Source organism: Pleurodeles waltl, chromosome 8, assembly GCF_031143425.1.
Source record: "Pleurodeles waltl isolate 20211129_DDA chromosome 8, aPleWal1.hap1.20221129, whole genome shotgun sequence".
In the NCBI taxonomy this organism is placed as follows: Eukaryota; Metazoa; Chordata; class Amphibia; order Caudata; family Salamandridae; genus Pleurodeles; species Pleurodeles waltl.
Window position 1 is genome coordinate 177,167,032 of NC_090447.1, and position 21,816 is coordinate 177,188,847.

At 41.5% G+C, this 21,816-nt stretch overlaps 1 protein-coding gene across 4 annotated transcripts in view; it reads left to right on the forward strand.

Annotated features, from left to right (window-relative positions):
- The window catches only part of FAT3 (FAT atypical cadherin 3), a 651,131-nt gene that overhangs the window by 303,013 nt on the left and 326,302 nt on the right, over positions 1-21,816 (forward strand). For all 4 annotated transcript variants that reach the window (XM_069204015.1, XM_069204017.1, XM_069204016.1 and 1 more), the window contains exon 4: positions 15,065-15,126. In XM_069204015.1, the coding sequence (XP_069060116.1) occupies positions 15,065-15,126 (62 nt within the window). The remainder of the gene's footprint in view (positions 1-15,064; positions 15,127-21,816) is intronic.

The window sequence follows — 21,816 nt, forward strand, 5'->3', positions numbered from 1 at the left end:
TGCTGCCCAAACAGGGAAAGTCCAGTCATTTTCCTGACTTACGCTAGGACCGAATGTACCCTCGCTAAACCACTGAGTTTGCCTATCCAGGACTAATGCTAGAGCTGCGGGCCCTAACTCACTGAATTATCTTAGATGTGTTAGGGTTCATTTGAAAATATGATTTGAAATATGAAGTCATAACTCAGTTGGTTAATGTGCCTGCTGCAAATTCAAAACGTAGATGTGCTTTGTTGGATTTTTACCGACCCACCACTGATAAAATTTGTGTTCCACTTGTAATAGTGTACAGTTTGAGGTGTAAATGACTCAAATAAAATCTTACATTATTTTGAGGTCAAATAATATGCCAGGAATTTCAATTGAGAAATAGGTATTTTCAGGGCCAGGAGTTTAGTCTATTTTTGTTTTACGATTGCTACTAATCACTCAATATGAAAAACTGCAACGGACCTGAAAGCATGTTCTGCAGAATAATGAAAACAACAGTAAAGTGAGAACATACTGGAATGTACTGCCTTTTTACATGTTTCAGGGCACTTGATTTAAAGTCAGTTCACCATTCTTGCAAGGAACCCTTTGTAAAGCCAAACATCCAAGTACTGAGAGTCACACAAAGGATAATTTTAAACTGCACATTAAAAAAAAACAGTTTTCTTTTGCATCACAAATATTATTCTGCTTTTTAATTGTTGACTGAAAGGTCTTTACTAATCTGATACTCTCAAACCGATTGAAAACGTCACTGTTAGATGATACGTGCTACCTGCAATCAGATCTATGGCCGCTAGTTAACCCATTCTCTGCACAGCTAAAGCTTGTGAAGCTGGCAGAAATTTCTCAGTGTCAGAAGTCACAACATTCTCCCCAGTACTGTATTATAATTTTATCTTAAGCACTGACAAGCCTTTGTTTGTAGGGTGACCAGAATTTTAAGGCCAAAAACCGGGACATTTCACAAAAATAGTAGAATGACTACAACTTTACTTCAAAGGAGCGCACAGAATGACATCGCTCATCACCACAGAATTAGGAAAGAGGTACTAAGAGCATAAATAAAATGCATTTTTTAAAGCCAGTATCATGCCTGTTAATTAAATTGTTTTCTGATAACACCTGCTCACTAGCTCTTCTTTGGAAAACAAAACAAATCACTTCCCACAGCTTTCAGGCGACCCTCTCCAAAAATTGGGACATGAGCTAAATTTCCCTAAATCTGTCGGCACAGCTGGCGAAAAATTGTGACTGTCCGGGCAAATCTGGGACGCCTGGTCACCCTATTTGTTTGTGCTATGTAACAGCAGATCGTAACTAATGTCAGTTGAGGGTTTTGTAGCTCCCCTTCTCTCGGGGCCTGAAATAGCCCTCTGATCTGACTGAACCAGGCACCGAAGAGGTGAGCTTGCAGCTGCACAATTTAAAAGAACTCCGTAGCACACACTCTTCTTCAGTGCATGTTCAGACTCAGTTTTGACGCTAGTGTACTCAGTAAAGCGCTGGAAGGTGTGAGCTGGATTCTACACAATGAGACATTGGGACCCAGGGTTATACACTGCGCAGAATCCAGTGCTCAGCCTCCTGGCTTAAGCATTTTAACTCCACCCTTCTCCACCTCGTCACAGACTGGGGGTGGGCTCAGTGCACGGACCCCACTCCTAGTCTGTGACAAGGTGGGGAAGGCTGGGGAACCGGCTTCAGTCACTGATCGGCGTGAAGGCCCTGGCTGTCTGATGACCTCAGGGCTTTGAGATTGTCCATTCTGCAATTAGTTGCAGCCTGAGGGCTTAGGCTGTGAATGGCCATTAGCAGGTGAGTTTTCAAGATTACGCAAACATCTTGATTGCTTCAGAGTTTGTATGTATATTTCTGTTGTTTTTAGGACCCATCACATTTATTCCAAGTTAAAATCAAAAGAATTTTGAGCAGAAAAATAAAAGGGGTCTGACTGCCTCCACTTGTTTGGAAGGATTACTCCATCCCCAAGCTAACTTCCTCACTCCCCCAGGTTACCTACTAATCAAAGCGCACCGCTGGCAACACAGGGGCCACTACGCTTGAGTGGATAGCGGGGGCAGAGACTACACAATGCTGTAAGTAGAATCCTGTGAACTGTGGATTTTATTGGCAGGACACCAGTCTCTCTTCTGCTTGCTCTTGGGGGCACTCCTACTCATCCGGCAGCCTACGCTTGACTCGCGGAGGTACACATTCAAGTAGTCTCAAACCAAGATAATCTTCAAACCCATCCAGTTTCATTATAAACCTTGTCCCGGTGACGTCCAGCGCCTGCTGGCATCTGAAGCTGCTTTAAAGAGAGCTGGTGAAGTTGAGCACAGATGAATGCTTCAAACCTAATACAAAAGGCTAACGATTGAGGGAAGGCGGTGATGTCATTTTATCAATGGGTGGCAAGTGCCTTGTTTTGCAAAGTCTTCAGTTGCAGTAATCCCATGAATAAAGAACAAAAGGACCTGCTTTCGAGGTGGCAGAGGCAATGTTGGCCAAACCTGTTGCTTTTCTAAATGAAAGTTTTTTTAATGCACTTAAAAGCAGTCACATGCAGTGTTTGACTGGGGCGGTCGCATCATTTAAGCAGGGCACAATAAAACACTGCACACCTATGGCCATCCATAGGAGGCACAGGCTGCTCACAATAAGACGTAAAAGCAATTAGAACTGCCTGGCACATATTGCACTCTCTATCTGGAACGGACGTCAAATAAAATAATGTGAAATTTACATGTTCATTCTTTAAAAATGATATATAGTTTAGATGTAAACTATAGTGCATGTGGCTTTACCATTGCAGAATAAGAGAACACCATTTGCAAACTGACTTCTCTAAAATGCTATATCAACACTGCTTTTTCTTGGCAGCAACTACGAATAGCCCTGTCTGGTTCTAGATCAGGTCTGGCTCTATGGCTCTAATTATTGGAGATAAGTATAAGAGGAAATTCAGCGTTAGTGGAAGTACCATTTCTGACTATTATTTTCATACATACTCCTGTTATGAGTTGAACCTCATGCGTGAGATTCACTTAGACGGGGCACTGATTTAGCATCAATCTCCACCTGCATTTGATAACCAGTGCCAGCAACGCAGATGATATTTTTACCACTTGGTAGTAATGTACAAGAGGAGATGAATTACAAAATGTGAACTCGAAGACGAGTCAATTTCCCCACAGCCCAGTGATTTCCACCCAGCGGTACATTGAACTGTGGGTCTGAAAGGTCTCTCTTGTCCAAAAGGAAGATAAGTGCTGCTTCTCAGGGATAAGACATCGAGGACCTCATTACAAACCTGGCGGTCAAAGACCGCCAGGGTTGTTTTGACGATTGTACCGCCAACAGGCTGGCGGTACAATCTGCCTCATTACGACCGCTGCGGAAGCGCTGCGGTCGCACTGCCGGGACCGGCGGTTTACCGCCATGGTTGTCCCTGCGGGTTTAATCCTCCAGGGCAGCGCTGCTTGCAGCGCTGCCCAGGGGATTGCGAGTCCCCTTCCTGTCAACCTGTCCATGGCGGTAGAGACTGCCATGGAAAGGCTGGCGGGAAGGGGAGTCGCGGGGCCCCTGGGGGCCCCTGCAATGCCAATGCACTTGGCATGGGCAGTGCAGGGGCCCCCAGGCACAGCCCCACCCTGCTTTTCACTGTCTGCACAGTAGACAGTGAAAAGCGCGCGGGTGCAACTTCACCCGGCGCACGGCCGCAACACCGCCGGCTCCATTAGGAGCCGGCTCCCATGTTATGGCCGACATCCCCGCTGGGCCGGCGGGCGGAAACTCTGTTTCCGCCCGCCGGCCCAGTGGGGATGTCAAAATGGGGCCGGCGGGAGTGCAGCCGCATTGGCGGCCTCACGGCGGTTAAACCTTGGCGGGCGGCGGAGGCCACCCGCCAAGGTTGTAATGAGGGCCCTAGTCTGCATCTCCACTGCATGGAACCCCCACATGCTCTCAGGACTTCGGACAGCCACTAAAGCCCCACTGTACATCGTCCAGTGGTAGACCATACCAATGCTTGTCTGCTTGTATAAAGTACATCCAATGGCTACACATTTTGGAATCCGCATTCATCTTGAAGCCTGCACGCCTCAAGGATGGGACTGCATTGGAACGCTGTAAACTTTCAGGGTGATGCAAGGGCCCTGCTGATGGGGACTTCCCGCTGATTGACACTACCACCCCTCCCCCCATATGTAATAGTGAGCAGCATCTACCCATTGGTAGTATCACCTACTGCTCAGTGAAAACTAATATTCCTTTGTGAAATATAGTTCATTGTCTGTGGTTCTTTGTTTATGGAAGTTCTGTGCTCGGTTTTACCTTACCATCTGGCCTCTTAATAGTAAACAGTTAACAACAGGGTTTCACTCTCATTATTTTCATGTAAATACATAGTGATGTGCACAGTGGAGACCACTGCTTGCTTTCAGGCCAACATGGAACTTGTATATAGGTAAGTCCGTAGAAGATACAACAATTTTTAGATTGGCTCAACAATTGTTCAAAGTTGTGCTGGTCAAGAGTTTAGTATTGCTCCAAGTGGGCGAAGTACATGATGAAGATGTACCATTCTCTCATTGGCTTTTTTGATTGTTGTCATTCAGCTTCTTTAATTGGACAAAGCATCTATGGTGATTTTTTGTGATATTTCTAAATGTAAGTATTTACTACCTTGACCTTGGTGATACTGTGATTTCTTTTTGCCGTTTTTCGTAGTGACAACCTGGCATAAGACTATTGGAGCACTTTAGAACAGAGTCAGATGTTTACACTCGTTTTTAGGCACAGAGAGAATAAGTGTTTTGCCCATAATGAGAAACTTTTGAGCCAAGACCGTGATCTGACCATCTTTTTAATATCTCAAAACTAACATTAAATCAGCACTGAAAGAGCACCTGGAAGTCAGGTTCTTTCTGACAAAGCAATAAACCCGAGTCGCAGTTGTCATCAAACAAACATCCCTGCCAAAAAAGTTGTCTGTTTTGTTCTTAATTCTCCACTGCTTTGTTTTTGTGGTTTTAGATCTTCATGGACTGCAGACATGAATTGATCTAAATGATCCTCAGCTTAGATATGTGCAAACTTCTGCTTCTCATGAAATATATCCATCATGTTCCAAACTCATCGACTGGCATCTCGAAAAGTGGAGCTCTTGGTGGAGAAAAAGGACCCACTCAACACATGACTCCATTGATGCTGCATTGGAGTGAGACATCTAAAGAACACAGTGTAGGGACTAGCTGGGTGTGCCATGTGGTCTATAGCTCATAGAATGACTCTTCAATCTCCGGTTGGCAAAGTAGAGTTAATATTTCCAATTGATTCCGGTGATGACCAGGATAATTGGCAACTTTCTTTTTAATGTGGCTCAAGGACTGATTGACTTTTCTAGCCCTTAATAACATCTAATTCAGTGACCTGGGACATGATATCCTAGGATTGGAGGAAGTACAGAATACTAGATTCCAAAGACTTTCCCTCTATGATGTAATGGTCTTTCTAAATCACTTCGATGTAGCCCTTGGTTGCTAGTGCTAGAATGTCTAAGCATTGCAAAGTACTGTGCTCCTAGATAGATGTACCTCTTGCATTGCCAAATAAAACAATCTATCTTTCCTAGTTATTTGCAAGCCTGTTCTTTCTTATGAGCCAGAGACTCCCCAAAGATACAAAAGAATATGTTGGTGTGCTGCAGCTGAGTAACAGTTTTTCTTTTTATACCACAGGCAGCAATCTGTTTTCTCTTGGTACTACAGGTTGTGATCAGGAAGATATCATCATTCTGTTCTTGGCTGAGACAATTATAACAGTTGCATTCTTTCATGTCTCCTCTTTCCATGTGTTAAGGACAGACAGCTAATAAATATTTGCTCTTTTTGGTAATATTTAAAACATAGAAAGCCACTTGGTGTGTTTTCATGACACAGGAAAAAGAGCTCATCTCTGCACTTTTATCATGGTAAGCTAAGCCTTCCACCTCAATTGTGTAGTGAGTTAGAGGATATGAGCATAGCAACTAGTCCAAGCCAGGAGGACAATGCATGTTCTCTACTTCTATGTTCTCTTAGGGTCTGATTTAGTGTTTGGCTGGCTAGGTTACTCCGTCACAAGCGTGATGAATAGCCCATCCACTGCATTACAAGTCTGCTATATCCCCGGGCCCTAGCCCATCCACCAAATTCTAAATCATGTCTTAAACTAAACTCTGAATCTGCCACTCTGCTGCTTCCCACTTCTTCCTTCTGTCTACCCATTAAACCCACCCATGTGCAACTGTTGTTGTACATAAAGATCTCCATTACCCCCAAGTCTGTAAAGCTAAATGAAGCAAATACATAGGGGGTCATTATGAGTTCGGCAGGCGACACCTCCTCCTGCTGAACCCATAGCCGCCACTTCACCGCCATTGCAGTGAAGCTCCCGCCGGCCCTATTATGATTTTCTCGCAGTGCCGGCGAGCGGAAACAGTGTTTCTGCTCGCCGGCCCAGCGGGAAACAGGGCCTTTACAATGTGGCAGTTAGGCGGATGCAGCAGCAACCGTCATGCATTTCACTGCCTATAATTCTGGCAGTAAAATGCGCGATGGGGCTGTGCATGGGGCCCCTGCACTGCCCGACTCACCCATTCCCCCAGCCTTTCCCTGGCGGTGTAAAACGCCCAGAAAAGGCTGGTGGAATGGGATTCATAATCCGCAGGGGAGCGCTACCGTGTCGGATTTGAAATACTGAGACCACTAGGCTGCTTGGTTGTGGCAGCCTGGTGATGGTGGCGTTTCCTCCGTGGCATCTGTGCCACGGTCATATTATGGCGGGCGGACCGCCACTACTGCAGCAGTCCACCCTCCACCGTGAGTCTGGTGGTACATGGACCGCCAGACTCATAATAAGGCCCATAGTGTCTAAATTTCAGGTATTTTAAATACCAAAATATTTGGCTTCCCACTAATGTGTTTATCTATTTTAAATTTCCATTATTTATCTAATTCTGGCTACATTTTTGGACACTGTTGTCAGACATGTTTGTAAATAAAATAATAAAAATACCAAGAAAATGACAACAGTAATTGTTGCTATCATTAATAAGACATTGTGTTATTATTATTGATATTGTCATTATTATCATCATTATTATTATTATTAATGTAAAATATCAGTGGTAGTGGTGGTGATAGTATTCAAAATAATAGTAGGAGTAGTATTCGGAGTAGTTATAGTACCAGTAAAAATGATAGTTGTGGTAATTTAACAATAAAGAGAAACTATTTCTACTTATGCCAGTGTTACCTTCAGATATTAATTGAGTATTACAATTTAACACATAAATTAAGCCATATACTGTAATCTGTCTCATCCTGTTTACAATGTGTGACATTACATTTTTTGTTTGTTTGTGTTTATATTAGCTTCACATTGTGGAAGTTCTAGTCACTGAAGAAGTTTTCTATTCATTCGTTTTTAAGGTTGTTTTAAATGTACTTGTTTTCATACTGTGAGAATTATGATTCTCATCTTGAGAGTGGTATTAAACCGTATTTCCAAATCCTTCTGCCTCAGAATATAACGCATAATTATCTGTTTCAAATGCATTGAATCTCTTGCAGGGCAGCAAACATTGATTTTATTACAGATTTGTTCCCCTATCTAAATCACTGGAGAGCTGGTGTCAAATATACATGAAACTTCAAGCCACAATTCACTCAACATGGCCCAAAATAAATGTGCTTACATTTACCCAAAGTCATCAGGGTCTCCTTGCAGTGTCTACATATCATTAGTTCATCTTTGAGTTATCACTGCCAGGCTGCAGATTGTCTTTCAGAGACTGCATCCTGCCTTAAAGTATGCAAATGCAATTTTCACAGTCTGGAGGTGGCACTGTAACCAGCAGGGTCATAATCACACATCATCGGAGGTGTCTGCATCTGTACTTTGACAGGCTCAGAAACTGTCTCGATGAGAGCAGGATTGCTAAAGTAAAATATTCTCTGCTGGCGTGAAGTTGCTGAAAAAGCTCCATGCAGATATTCAGCATCTGATCAAACTGCAGTTTATGAATGGTTAAGCCTGTCCTGATTCTGCTTATTTGATTGTCTTCTGGACCTTGGCTTTTCTCTGGGGAGCCAAAGAACCTCAGAAAACCATTTTCACTCATCTCTCTCCATCAATGAACTGAAACATTAGTTCTTCAAACATTAAGAGAATATTGGAGGAATGTTCTTCTGTTCACACCTTTGTTCTTCAAGTATGGTGCTAATGGGTCCTCATCAAAGAAATGTTAGTTTCCCCCTCGTAGTTAGAAGGGCTACCACAGGGCAGAAGCAATAGAAAAATGTTAAGCAAAAGACTACTTTGATGGATGGAGATTTCCTTCTTCCAGGGAAGGAGGCCAGTGAGGTGCCCTTCTTGGGAGTATACCTCAGAGCTCCCCTCAGCTAGGTCAGTGTGTGACTGACTGGATAACTAAACAGTAAGGATAACAAATGTGTCTGCTCTTTCAAAATCCAGAAGGAAAGAGATCACTTTCTGTAATTAATCTCTATTAAAGCATTATCACCCACTGGAGTACAAATGTGATGTGCCCAATTGGAGAATATTCATAGGTAATTAGGTCCTGTAATTCTACTTTGCCAGTACTAAAGCCCTGCTATGATAACCAAGTGATGCAAGTACCTTGTGTTGCTGTTACCCAGCTCAAATTGAACTAATGTTATTGATTTGGAGAATTGAAAGTCAGAGCATGGAGTTTTTACCCTGTGGTTTCTTTGGCAGATGTGAGAACTTACCAAATTAGCCTGACTGATCCATAACTAAATGAAGTTCACACCCATCTCCCCTCTGTTGAAATAACTGCATTAACTCTGTCTCCCTGCCAGAATGGAAGTCGGTGCTTAATATGTGGCCAGTAAGGCACTCCCCTTGATTAAACCTGACTCCCTTGTCTCTAAACACAATGGGGACTGATCCAATGAGCCATTTCTGAATATGTGAAGTAACACTACCATAGTACTACTTTAATTAGCCTTTCTGAATTGTCCCCAAAACAGGCAATTACTTATTAGTAAAATTCTGTTCTATTAGTATGAATTGTATTTGAATAGTCCCATAATAGTCACATTATTCACCTTAATATTCCCACTTTGTTCCCATTTTAAGTGTCATGGGGCCAATACACAAAGGCATTTGTGAGAATGTGAAGTAGTAGTCCAGAAGTTCTGATTCACTTACTCCTTACTTACACAACCCTGGTCAAGCTAGATTTTTTTTTTTTAAATGACAAAGTACTCACACTCCAACAGGCTTTTGCAGCACATGAACACAGACTCTGTGGCAATTTTCCTTAGAAGCTTGCTGTTTCAGTGGTGCAAATCATGAAAAGTCTCAAAACCTATCTCAACTGTGATGATGATGTATTTCTTCTGTATTTGTACACATTTATTTTTCTGAGCTATTATTGCAAATATACTGGCATAACACAACAATGTGCTGAATAGCAGTAAGTGGTTTCCCAATGAAGGTATGTACATTAAGATTTTTTATGTTAATTTAATCCATCTAGATATTCAGTACTGGGCTGCAAAATAATTTTGGCACAGTTTAGCACTATATCTATTTTTGTTTCACGCAACTTAGAACAAGTCAAGGAAAGAGGCCGAGGGATGTCAAGAATTATCCATGCCTGCTTCGAAGGATGCTTATTGCAATGATGTTTGAAGTTTGTCCCCTTCATTCAGCCATTGAACTTTAAAGGGGACACCCGGTAAATGATGTCACAGTGGTTCTCAAAACCTCAGCCAGTTTTAGCAAACAAAGGAACATTCTCGAATGACTTCTATTGGTGTTTGTTAGTGAGGCAAGACTGGTTTAAGAGAACTTTTCCGTTCCTGGTTGGCCCCTTGAAGATAAGAATGATCTATTCCCGAAGGATGAGATTTTAAGTAGACCTGGTCGAAATTTAAATCAGGCCAGCAGGATTTGTGTAATTTCTGCAATTTCGCATTACACTTGTTATGAGAAATTCCTCATATTACATCATTTTGCCCCTTCATGTAATTATGTGCCGTTCGCGATAAAAATGTACAAGTGGCGTCATTCTCTGTAATTAGCTGTAATAATTTACGGCCATGGCAGAGAACAACAGAATGTGGGTGATCTTATTCACATGAATCCTTGTGCCAAACACTGACGTGAGAATGCATTTCAGGCAAAAATATAACATGTTATGACAGATTTACGTTTCACGCAGTTATGTGTAATTTCGGGAACTTTCGCTGTGAATTGACATAATTACATGAAAGCAAATTACACGAATTTCGCACCTCTCTGTCAACCAAATTTTAGAATTTTACATTTTGTGTTTTAAGATGTGTTTTTGTATTGCAGTAATTTTCAGAAAACATAATGCCCTTCAATCATTTGACCTGGCAGTGTATTTAAATTAGGATCACTGATATGAAAAAGCATGTGTGTAGGTGTGTTCGCTCATATCTGTGGGTCTGTGTGTGTGCTCACATATGTATGTGAGTGAGGAAATGAATGTATAGTAGCTGATTGATTTATAGAAGGCAATAGATTGCATGATTTAGGGTGATGTGAGCATTGATAAGAAAATGCACGCTTCATTTCAGTTTACAGGACACTTGTTAAAGCACTACCTGTCATCCTAGACACTTTGAGGGGAGCCACTTTAAAGCTGCGCTGTAAAATGTGAGAACATGACTAAACGCATTACTACTCACTTGAGCAGCAAGATATTTGCGCTGTAGATGTAATTCTGTAGTTGAAGGGTCGCATCAAAGATGTACAGTGACGGCTGACGCAGTTGACACTGTAAATATATTTTTATGCAGCACTAAAACCTACTGTGATAGCAGGTGATGCACATACCAGGCCTTGCTATTACCCAGCTCAATGGGACGCAGTTTATGGACCTGGAGAGATGAAAGTCTCCCCCAGAGCGCCGAGTTTCAAACCTATGACCCGGTAGTTTCTCTGGCAGGTGTAATAACTTACCAAATTACCCTAGCAGCTGTCTCTTGTCCAAACATGTCCTTGCTGTAATCGAAAAGACGGGGACAGCAGTAATGGTGCCTGTAATACGAGAGTTGATGAAGTTAGGGGCCTTTTTCCAAAGGGGGGGGATCATGAGAAAGGGAAAGCCAATGAAGACCTCTGGACACACTGGGCAAATTGTGAGGGGGAAACCCTGAGGACGAATAAACAGGACAAGGAACTGCTGGTGTCCGCTGGCGGACTGATGGACCCTGGAGGCCAGTTTGCACTCAAAAATCACTCTGAAAATCTGGGCATCCAAAAAGGGATATAGTAGTGAGAAGCAAAACAAACACCAAGAGATGACCAACAGCTACCAAACTTAACTTGTGGTATCAAAACGGAAAATGGAATGTAGCCAATTAAACACTACTCCAGGGGTGAATTTCAATCCTACACTTGAATGGGTACTGATGAAGGAACGAATGACACAGATTTAGGGTTTGATGTCCAAGAGATAGAGAACATCAGAGACAAGAGAAAGATACCATAGGTAAATAGGAAACAACAACAAAATCAATGAGTGCACTACCTATTTCAAAAAATTAAACGCAAAATATAACCATGCACCACAATGAAGATAGGCTTGTGGAGTGCTCTAGGAGATGGCTATCTACGTTCTAGTGACCATGGTGAAGTGGCATTAGTTTGAGGATATCATTCATCTCCAACCTGAAAAGAACAAACCAGTTGGAAAAGTAATTTGCAGAATACATAAGGGAATGAACTATAAGGAGAGGTTTCATCATTAAGCTAGAGATACTGGAATTGACATCAGTGTCCTTTGTCTTCCCAAAAAGACATCCCTGGAAATGGTATCACATGGTGTTAGATTGTCAACGGAAATAACATCTGATGGTCTTTGGCACTGATATAACAGGAAACGCCATCACTGTGTGATGCATGATTTGAATGAAATAATACAAATTTTAAACCTGAAAAAATATCTTAGTTTCAGATCAATAATATGAAAGTGGAACAGTCACCAAGGTTTGGTATCATAAAGACATTTGCAGCTTTATAGTCTAAATTAAAGCCATTAAATGTCCATTTACCAATTACAGCCTGATATGCCCATGTAGAAGTTTATTTGTCAAGGTACAGACTTATATGCAGATGTACAGTATCGTAAATTCAGCCTCATATCAGAGGACAACCTAATTAATGTCGGTATAGTTTAATGTGCTAGTACAGCCTGCTACAACCAAATATAATCACATCTTATCGGGGATAGCTTCAAATTATTAGGTAGTCTCAAACTCAGGAACAGCTTTTTAAGCAAGGCCACGTTTGCGTAGTACAGCTATAGCATCTGATATGTGGGGATAGCCTTATATGTGCATATTTAACTTTTAATGCAGATTATGGTCTCAAAGGTGCAGGTATAGCCACATATATACAAAATTAGCTTAATGTGCCATTACCACTTGTTTGGCCTGTGTGAAGCCTCACATGGCCTGCTATGTCCTTATGTTCTCAAAAATATTCTCACGTGCCCTGTGCTGCCTCTCAAGCATAGGTATAGCACACTCATATCCCCAGTGCAGCCTCATAAGGAAATGAATAGCTGTTTAAGCAGAATCATATGCCCCATGTGCACATGTACAGTCTCAGATGCAAGGTATAGATAGCCCCTTATATAAAAACACAGCGTCTATGAATCTGGTATATACCCTGCTATGCTCCACTTCGCCTTAATGGCATATGGAAAGCTTCACATGTGCAGATATGGCCTTCTATACTGACCTAATCCTCATGAGTACAGTTTTGTCATGATAAATGCAAGCTTAGTGATGTGAGCAGGTATAGCCTTAAATGCATATTAGCAAACAGTAAATTCATATCTTAAAGTAGATAGCCCTATATGATTAGCACAGCCTTCATTGCATAGGCTTAGCCATTTGTTATGCAGATTTGTAGACCTCACTATCACTCCGGATGATAACTGACATTGAGCAGGTGTGAGCTTAGCCACACATAGGGCCACTGGGACTACTCAAGAAGCCAGGCCTTCAGCTTCTTGTGGAATTCAAGCTGTGAGGAGGGAGTTCCTATGGGTAGCTGCTGGTCATTCAACACTTTAGGAGCGATGTAGGAGAAGGCTTGATATTTGATGGTATCTCCTCATATGCCGGGAGTAGCATCATAAGCACAGGTGTATAGTCCTATCAGGATAGTTACAGCTTCATATGTTCGATGTAGACTCATGCGCAGACATAACGCCTCATATTCTTAGTACAGTTTGTAAAGAAAAACTAAAGTCTTATGCGCTTAGCATAGCTTCATATGCACTCTAGCAGCTGTATTCCATAGGCTACACTTGTGCAAACATATAGGCCCTCATTATAAGATCGGTGGTAAAAAACGCCTACCGCCATGGCGACGGCCGCCAAAAGACCGTTGCCGTGGCTACCAGCCATCCGCCATATTATTACCACAGCCAGATTACCGCCACAAGAAGGGCGGAAATCCAACTGTGGCCATCCTGGCAGATGTGGCGGTGCTACCACTAGCAGCACCACGCCAGTAGACCGCCGCCAGCCATATTATGACAAGTAATATGGCCTGGTGGTGTTCTGCTGGCGGGCGCTGCTGGCGGTAGCAGTGCCCCGTCCCGTCCCCTGCCGGAAGACCCCCTTGATCCAGGTAAGTCAGGTCTCCAACAGGGGAGGGGAGTGGGGGGTGTTGTGTGTGGGGGGGTTCATGTACGTGTGTCCGTGAATATGGGTGTGAATGTATTGAAGTGTGAGTCCTTTGTCAAAGGAGAAATAAATGCTTAAATCTTTTCTAAGTATAAGGCTCGAAAAGATCAAAAGACCGCACAAATCACACATTTTAACTTTGGGACTGGAGCAAGCATAGTTCCTAAGTGGCCAGTGCTCACTTAACCAACAAGAGGACTCTCCCCTCCACTCTCATTTAGAGGAGCTTGGCAGCCGTCAACTTATGAGAGTGTATGCACTCTTTATAGGCTGTAGTGGGATAGAGGTCAGGGAGATTTGCATAAACTGCACCTTATGATATCAAAAGTAGAAACCTTTATTCAGCCACCTCCAGCATGATTCTTGAAAGAGAGCTAACAATGGAGGAAAGTCTCTGTGTTTTGACGACCTCAAGTTCAAGTAAAAATACTCGTCCCCATATAGGAAATTAAACCAAACACCTGTGCTTCAACAAACTCTTGAAATCGAACTGCTGAGAATGGTTTTCAACTAAACTTCCAAATACAGTTAGCAGTGTGTACATCTTGAGTAGAGCTCCCTCGAATCACATTAGACTCTAATTACACTAGTAATCACCTATCTACTTTACCCTAGTTTCAATAAGTTTGCTGATTAGCTATCTAGTGTTTTTAAACCACAAAGCCACACTATAGTGATTTGCAAAACTCAAAGTAAATGAATACATACATCGGAGACTATATCAAAGCTGCCTGCATCTGACTCGTAGGGACGTAAAGCTGTAGTAAAGTAAAGTTTAAAGTCACAGTCATGTCCTGTTAGTTTCAAATAGCAGGGAGGGAGATTCATAGGGTTACCTCATTAAGTTACTGGCTAGGATGGACAGGTCAGACTCCTCCTGTGCTTCACGAGTGTTTGGATTTGCTGTAAAGTTAATCATTATAAAACATATAAGCACATATGCATCTTCATAAGTGTCTCAATTTATTGCAAGGCAAATTTAATGCCACTGCATAAAGAAGACGCACAACTCTCTATGCGTTGGTCTTAATGGGCCAAATGTACGAATTACTTCATGTAAAAAATTAGATTTGTAAATTGCAAAAGCTGTTTTGTTTTTTTGCGGTCACAAAAACCGATTTGGAATATTTGTGAACAAAAAAGGTTGATACACCTGGCCATAAAAGCTGTGAGATATTGTTGTATGTAAACCGCATCACGGTTACTGCTTATTATCCACCGGTGCATTAAAAAAAAAATACTGCAGATAAGCAAGTGTGGAACTAACAGACACTAGTTCACATTTTACTTCTTCTCACTTTCAGGTTTAATTACAACAACGATAAGAAAGCTGGATCGGGAACAGCAAGCAGAACACTTTCTTGAGGTAAGACTGAGGCAGTGGTCACATTGTGAATGCGATTGACATACTGAGTACTTGAAGAATGTAAAGAAAACTATATTGCATAGCAGCAGGCAAACAAGTTGCATCAAAATTTGAATTTTTAGAGATCCACTGCTAAGAAGAAATGAGAGAGAGCAAATTAAAGGGGGTACAAAATCTCTTCAAATGATACGTCACTGGTGGAATGTAATAACAGCATTACAGCACCTTTGCCTTGAGCTGTACCTTCTCCGTTATAGGCCCCTCCTGTAGCTCAGGGGTATAAGTCGGGGAGAGGGCCATTAATGATAGGGATGGATCTCAGCAGAAAGATGCAATGCTCACATAGTTATTGTTTGTTGTAAATAATAATTACTGGGAATATTTTAGCGTTTCATGTGTGACTTTGAAACAGGTGGAAAACTGTGTAAAAAAGTACAACCTGGGCGGCCTGCTGATGAGATATCTCCTGTTTGTTTACCTGTCTGGTTGCCTGGCTGCGAACAAGTGGAATGTAAGCAACTTTCGGATTCATTTGTTCACTGATAAGGGTAAATGTTGGACACGACGTGGAAAAGATATGGGTCTTTTAAGACTCATGTATGCTGCCATCCTTTGCTCTGGGACCTGTTGTCATGGAGTTAGAAGCAGAGCTTTTATTAACAGCTCAGAAGGATGCACGCCTGCAAATGTACAGTCCAAAAATGTAATACTCACAAAATGTATTTTCAGCAGTACTCCTACGAATGATACTTTTAAGCAGTGCTCAGTCTGTACATTTGTCTTTGAGAGTAGTTCATGAAATGTACGTTTCAGCTAGCCTAGAAAGCAGGATGCTATCGCTGCCAGCCATGCTCTAGCATTCAGAGCTTTTGATCAATTAGCCACATTCTGTGTTACATTTCCAACATTGAACTAATCCACTTGTCTAAACAGGAGTTAAAATACAGCTAATTATAATGAACTGAAGATTCAAGGGTCAATGACTTGTTAGATGAACGAAACGTTTTTGCAACATCATGCCTCCCAGTTCACCTGTTATCAGACATAACCAATAGGTTCTTGATCTCAGTCAAACCAATCATTAATTCACTCTTTATTGCTGCCTAGAGACTCAGTGAATTTGTTATATTGTTTAAGTCGACTTTAAGAGATTAGGACGTCTTCTGTATAAAATTGACAATACAGTTTTTTAATGGGGACAAGAAGGGATTTTTTATGTGTGTTTTGAAAATGTAGTTATATATAGAAATGTTTGAAGGCTGGCCAATTGAAAGATTTTGGCCAAAAATTAAATGAATTATTATAATGGCGTCTCAGAGATTGACATGGCTGAAATGAATGCGTTTATACATTTGTTTCACCTCTTCTTTGATAAAGCTCCATGAACAATCACCCACCCATATTGAAATACACATTGATTTAAAATGTAGCAATAGAATGTAAAAGTGTAACGACAGTAAATGTGGAATGTGATTTTATGATTTACAGCAAAATATCATGCATTCTTAGGAACATATCATTATATTCCTATATGTCAATAAAAACTTCACAACATGATTACAAAATTATGGTCAAAATGGCCTTCTCTTTGAATCTAGACCAGGGTTCTGCAAAGTTGGTCCTGGAGAGCCGGGTCCATGCCAGATTTTTAGCATATCCACATTTAGAAAAATGTAGAATTCTGAAACATCTTGTTTTTAAATGTGGATATGCTAAAAATCTGGCATGGACCTGGCTCTCCAGGACCGACTTTGCAGAACCCTGATCTAGACCGTACTAAAATAGGTGGTTCCAATTTAATCTACTCACGAAACATATGTTTCTCAATAGCTTGAACAACACTTTATGTACACAGCTCTAGTAAGATGATTATTGTGCTCTTCAATCCAAGGTCAATTATTCACTGCCCTCATATTATGTCTATTACACTCATACTCTGTTCTGAAACATGGCTCAATTCCAGTATTATTCCTCCTGCAGGGGCTAGACCCAGTGGCTGGGTAGAGCAGTAAGTGAACCGACTTCCATCTGACCTTAGCTGAACTGTCAACCTTGATGCAGTCTTGGTGGAAGCATTGAGTGATTCATGACCATCATTCTTGTGCCATCTGTCTGAATGTAGTTGGGATTTTGCTCAGGAGATGGCAGAAGGTTATTTTGTTCTTGCTGATTAGCTTCTCAGACAGCCGTCTATTTGAAGATTTTCAAACTCAGGTGATTGCAAAATAATTTCTTTCGTCTAATTTAACGAAATTACATTTCGTATTAATTTGAGCCTCAGACAAATGTATACAATACATATCACATGGTTGTGATCAATTTAAAAGCTTATGACTGGTGCAACCATGTTCTTTCTTTTCTGTTGAAAAGGCAGAACTTTGTTTTAATACAAGCTTACAGTAAATTGCATCTTGCAAAGTCTTGCTAAATGTTTGGCATAATCTTTATTTTCTGTGAATGCAGTATTCAGTAATTACTATACTGCTATTCTGGTTAAATGTGATTTGAAGTCTTTGTGTGCGAGCAAATTGACCAAGACTCAGCAGAAGGGCCTTTCCCAAAATCCATTATTTTACAGATTAACGTCCAACACAAAAACGGGATTTAAATACGTTCTAATTTTTCAATGAACACGAATAATTGAAAATTATTGTTTTGAAGACCACAATTACTTTTTTGTTTATTTCAGGCCATTTAAGGTGGCACGCAATATACTCTGGTGTATTAACTGTGATTCGAATGTGAATTATGTTCTTATTTTCCTAAATAAAAATCCTTAAATTTAATTTAATTGTTTAGATGGAGTATTTGTAGCACTCTGAAACCCCAATTTCCTCTCTGTGCTGGGGGAGGGAAGGAACATTAGAGACAAATCTAGGTAGCAACAGATTAACATTGCGAGGGATGCAAATGCAGCTAGCAGGATTAAAATGCTGTCAAGGGAAACTAATAAAGACTGAGGAAGATGTGAAAACCTTTAGGACCAGGAATGAGCAATTAACAACGAGTCTTAGGCATTTGACTGATTGAAGAATTTCATTGATTTTAAAGGGATAGCTTTTAAAGGGATTGATTTTAAAGGAATTGTTCTTCAAGGGATAATCTCTTCCTTTTCTTAAAGCAAAACATTTGCAAATCCCTTGCCACCACCTTGTGCCATTTAACCATGACTGGAAAGAAATCCAAATAAATTATTCAGCTGGAGTCCAGGCTGGTTTTCAAAGACACGCCTCTAAAGGAGTCAGCGCTGCCCTTAAGAGTTCAGGCTGTTGTCAAGATTTGTGTTAGGGCTCTTGCTTTTAGACCAGTAGCCAATGAGCTATGATATCTCTGCCTACCAGTGTTAGGGAAATGTCTGAGTCCTGCTTGAGTGTCCCAAAGGATAAATAGGTTTGTCCTTGATATTGGTTTTATGGCATCCTTTGCAAGGAGTTGATCCCCACTCAGCACTTGTGCCATTGCGCCCAATACCCAATGAACCTGCCTATAGGATAATCCATTTTCAATGATTCACCCTTTAGCACAGTGCCTTAATCACAGAAGCTTTACGAAAAACAAGGAAAATCAATTTAGCATGCTGTTGCTATAAAATGTGCATACTAAGATATTTTTGTCCTCAATTATAGCTATGAAATGTAACCATGTATAAGCAGTTGCGACATGCGGTTACAATAAAAAATATATCCACATTATAGTAAAAAAAAGATTTAAAAGTCTTTAAACTGTGTTCACCGTCTAAACCCCATAAAGCCATTAGAGGTGAAAGGGGTTTCGAGGGTCTAGTTGTCCCTGCACAAAACAATTACATTAATTAAAGATCACTATGTGCAATAAGCCTTGCTTGTTCATCAGGAAGGGGGCTTTAAACCTCAGTTCTGAATGTGTTTCTTGAGCTTGTTTGACACCAGCACATTTATGGGAATTATACAATTACAGCTGAACAATAACAGCTCAGGGAAGGGGAAAAAGCAGACCAATCAGCATCATACTACAGAAGGACTGTTGTATTGAATCTACCTGGTTCACACACAGGTGTAGATAGGCCAATCCTGGATGGTTTCAGTCAGATAAAGTGCGCCTTCGCACACATGTACGCTGTTCACATGTTTTGCCCTATGCAGCCTAAAGGGCAAGACTGTTTATTTGTAACAGAAACCTAGCTGCAGGGAGATTCAGCCTCAACTGGAAACAAAATAATGCCTAGCAGTTGCAGAATCTTGAGATGCAACAGGCAAACATGATAAGGTGGAGAGGTACAGTCATATTTAAATGTACTACAAATAGAACCACAGGGCATATGTATTAAATATTCACACAGTGCAACTCACCAAACCATTTTGCTGAGCTGTGTGAAAGGGAGAGGGTAGGAATGCGCCTTGCTTAACATTTTACGGTGCATTCCTGCTCTCAGCCTGCATTGGTGCACAAACTGCTGCCTAGCTCCACCGCAGGCACCCTGGCCCCATGGTGCAAGTGTGACTGAGTTGTAGGCAGGATTGTTTTTGTGCAAGAAGGGACATTTCATGCACAAAAACTATCCACTGAGGCTTTCTCCTCTTTCTATGTGTGCTGCAGAATGCAGCACAAGTAGAAAGAGGAAAACACAAGGGGAAATAAGCATATAAGCCTACCACTAATGGTAAATCTGAGAATAAGCCAAAATCCATGGATGGACGTGTGGAGACACCCACCCTCTACTCATGGCACTCCTCCTTGGGACAGTGTGACACAAGACAGCAACTTGCACTGCCTTGCTTTACTCTACATTTACCAAGCCACGCACAACCACTCAAGGTGACCTTGCATGGCCTGGTAACTGTCATTCAAGGTTTTGTGTCGCCTTTGTGCCCCCTTGCATGCAAATCCATGATACATACGTCCCCAAATGATCACAAAAGCAGAACCTGGACAGTGGCATCCTTACAAATATAGGGCCTGATTACAACTTTGGAGGAGGGTGTTAATCCGTCCGAAATGTGACGGATATACCACCCGCCGTATTACAAGTCCATTATATCCTATGGAACTCGTAATACGGTGGGCAGGATTTCTGTCACATTTGGGACGGATTAACACCCTCCGCCAAAGTTGTAATCAGGCCCAAAGTCTTCTAACACTAAAGCCTTGCAAGTGTATAGTCGCCCTTGGTACGTCATTAATCTTACAAACTCCTTTTGAGGATTATTGGCAGCTCAGCTTCAGTCAGCTCCATGGCTGTTGATCCTAGAAGAGTTTAACATCTGGAAAGACATCAGCTACTTACAGTAATCAATAGAGGAAATAATTGATGCTTACTGCCTGATAATCCAGGTCCTTTGCCTTTCCTCCATTTTCATTTTCAGGAGTCAGAGGAATCTATTACTGAAATTGTTTTCAAGAAACCAAATATCGAACATCTCACTTGCACAGGATGGTCAATTATACTATGCCATCTACTACCCCAACTGAAATCTAGCCTTCCCTCAATTGAGGCTGTCTACCTGACTCAAACAACGAAGGGGCATATATAACAAATGTAACAAAAGATTTGTAGTGCAGCGTAGCAAGCCAGCTTGTTGCGCTGTGCTGCATGAAAGAGAGAGGGCAGCAATGCACGGTACATAGCATTACATGGCGCATTCCTGCTCTCTGCCTGTGCTGATGCACAGGGCGCGCGGGGTTGCCTTATAGGCAGGGCTGTTTTTGTGCTGGAAGGGGCACTTTCCTGCACAAAAGCAATCCTTCAAGACATTTTCCTCTTTCTAGGTGTGCTTTTGACAATGCCAAAGTCCAGTCATCAATATGTTATTAGGGAAAACCTACAGCAGTCCCTCCGATTAAGAGATTTTCTGAAAGTATCATGCTATGAGCATACGGGGTTCCCTATGGAATCCTACTTCCAGCCTAATTAGCAGTACGTTGATTCTGAATTAGAAGCAAATACAAAACAAATATTCCCAAGAATGTGTTTACTGTGCATCCCTCTGTAAGAGCTTGAGGGTCCTTGGAATTGTATGCCCTGCACCTCCAATTGTAGACTTTGGGCCTGATTTAGAGTTTGTCGGAGGTGGTTCTCCGTCACAAATGTGACGGATATCCCGTCCATTCTATTAAGATTTCCGTAGGCTCTAATTGGAATTGTAATAGGGCGAGCGGGATATCCTTCAGGTTTGTGATGGAGTAACCCCCTCTGACAAACTCTAACTCAAGCCCTTTGCAACTACCCTAAGAAATTCTAGGCTACATGATATGTCTTTGTCCCAGCTTGAATGACATTCACAATAAATATTTATTACCATCATTTAGGAAAATATCACTGCGAACAGTAAGGGAGGCTAATTCAGCATGTTCCTTGAGACAATCAAATGCTTTTATTTGAAAACGTGATGAGAGTTATAGGTAAAGACTATGAAAGTCTTAAGTTAAAATACATTGCAGCTGTTGAGTATGAAAAGGCAATTGAATAATTCTTTTAAATATTTCTTTAAATATGCACATTTTCATTGGCCACTGATGCACGCTAGAAGTCAATGAGCGATAGGTCACCCCATCCCACAGACCACTGCCTACTATTAAAAACTGAAACTTCAACATTTCATTTTCTTTTTTAAAACGCAGTTTCTGTGGATGACTGCGACCTCTCGCCCAGTAGGATCCTAGGGATCTTGTCCATTGATCAAGAAGTTGAGGGGATCCATATGTCAATCATAG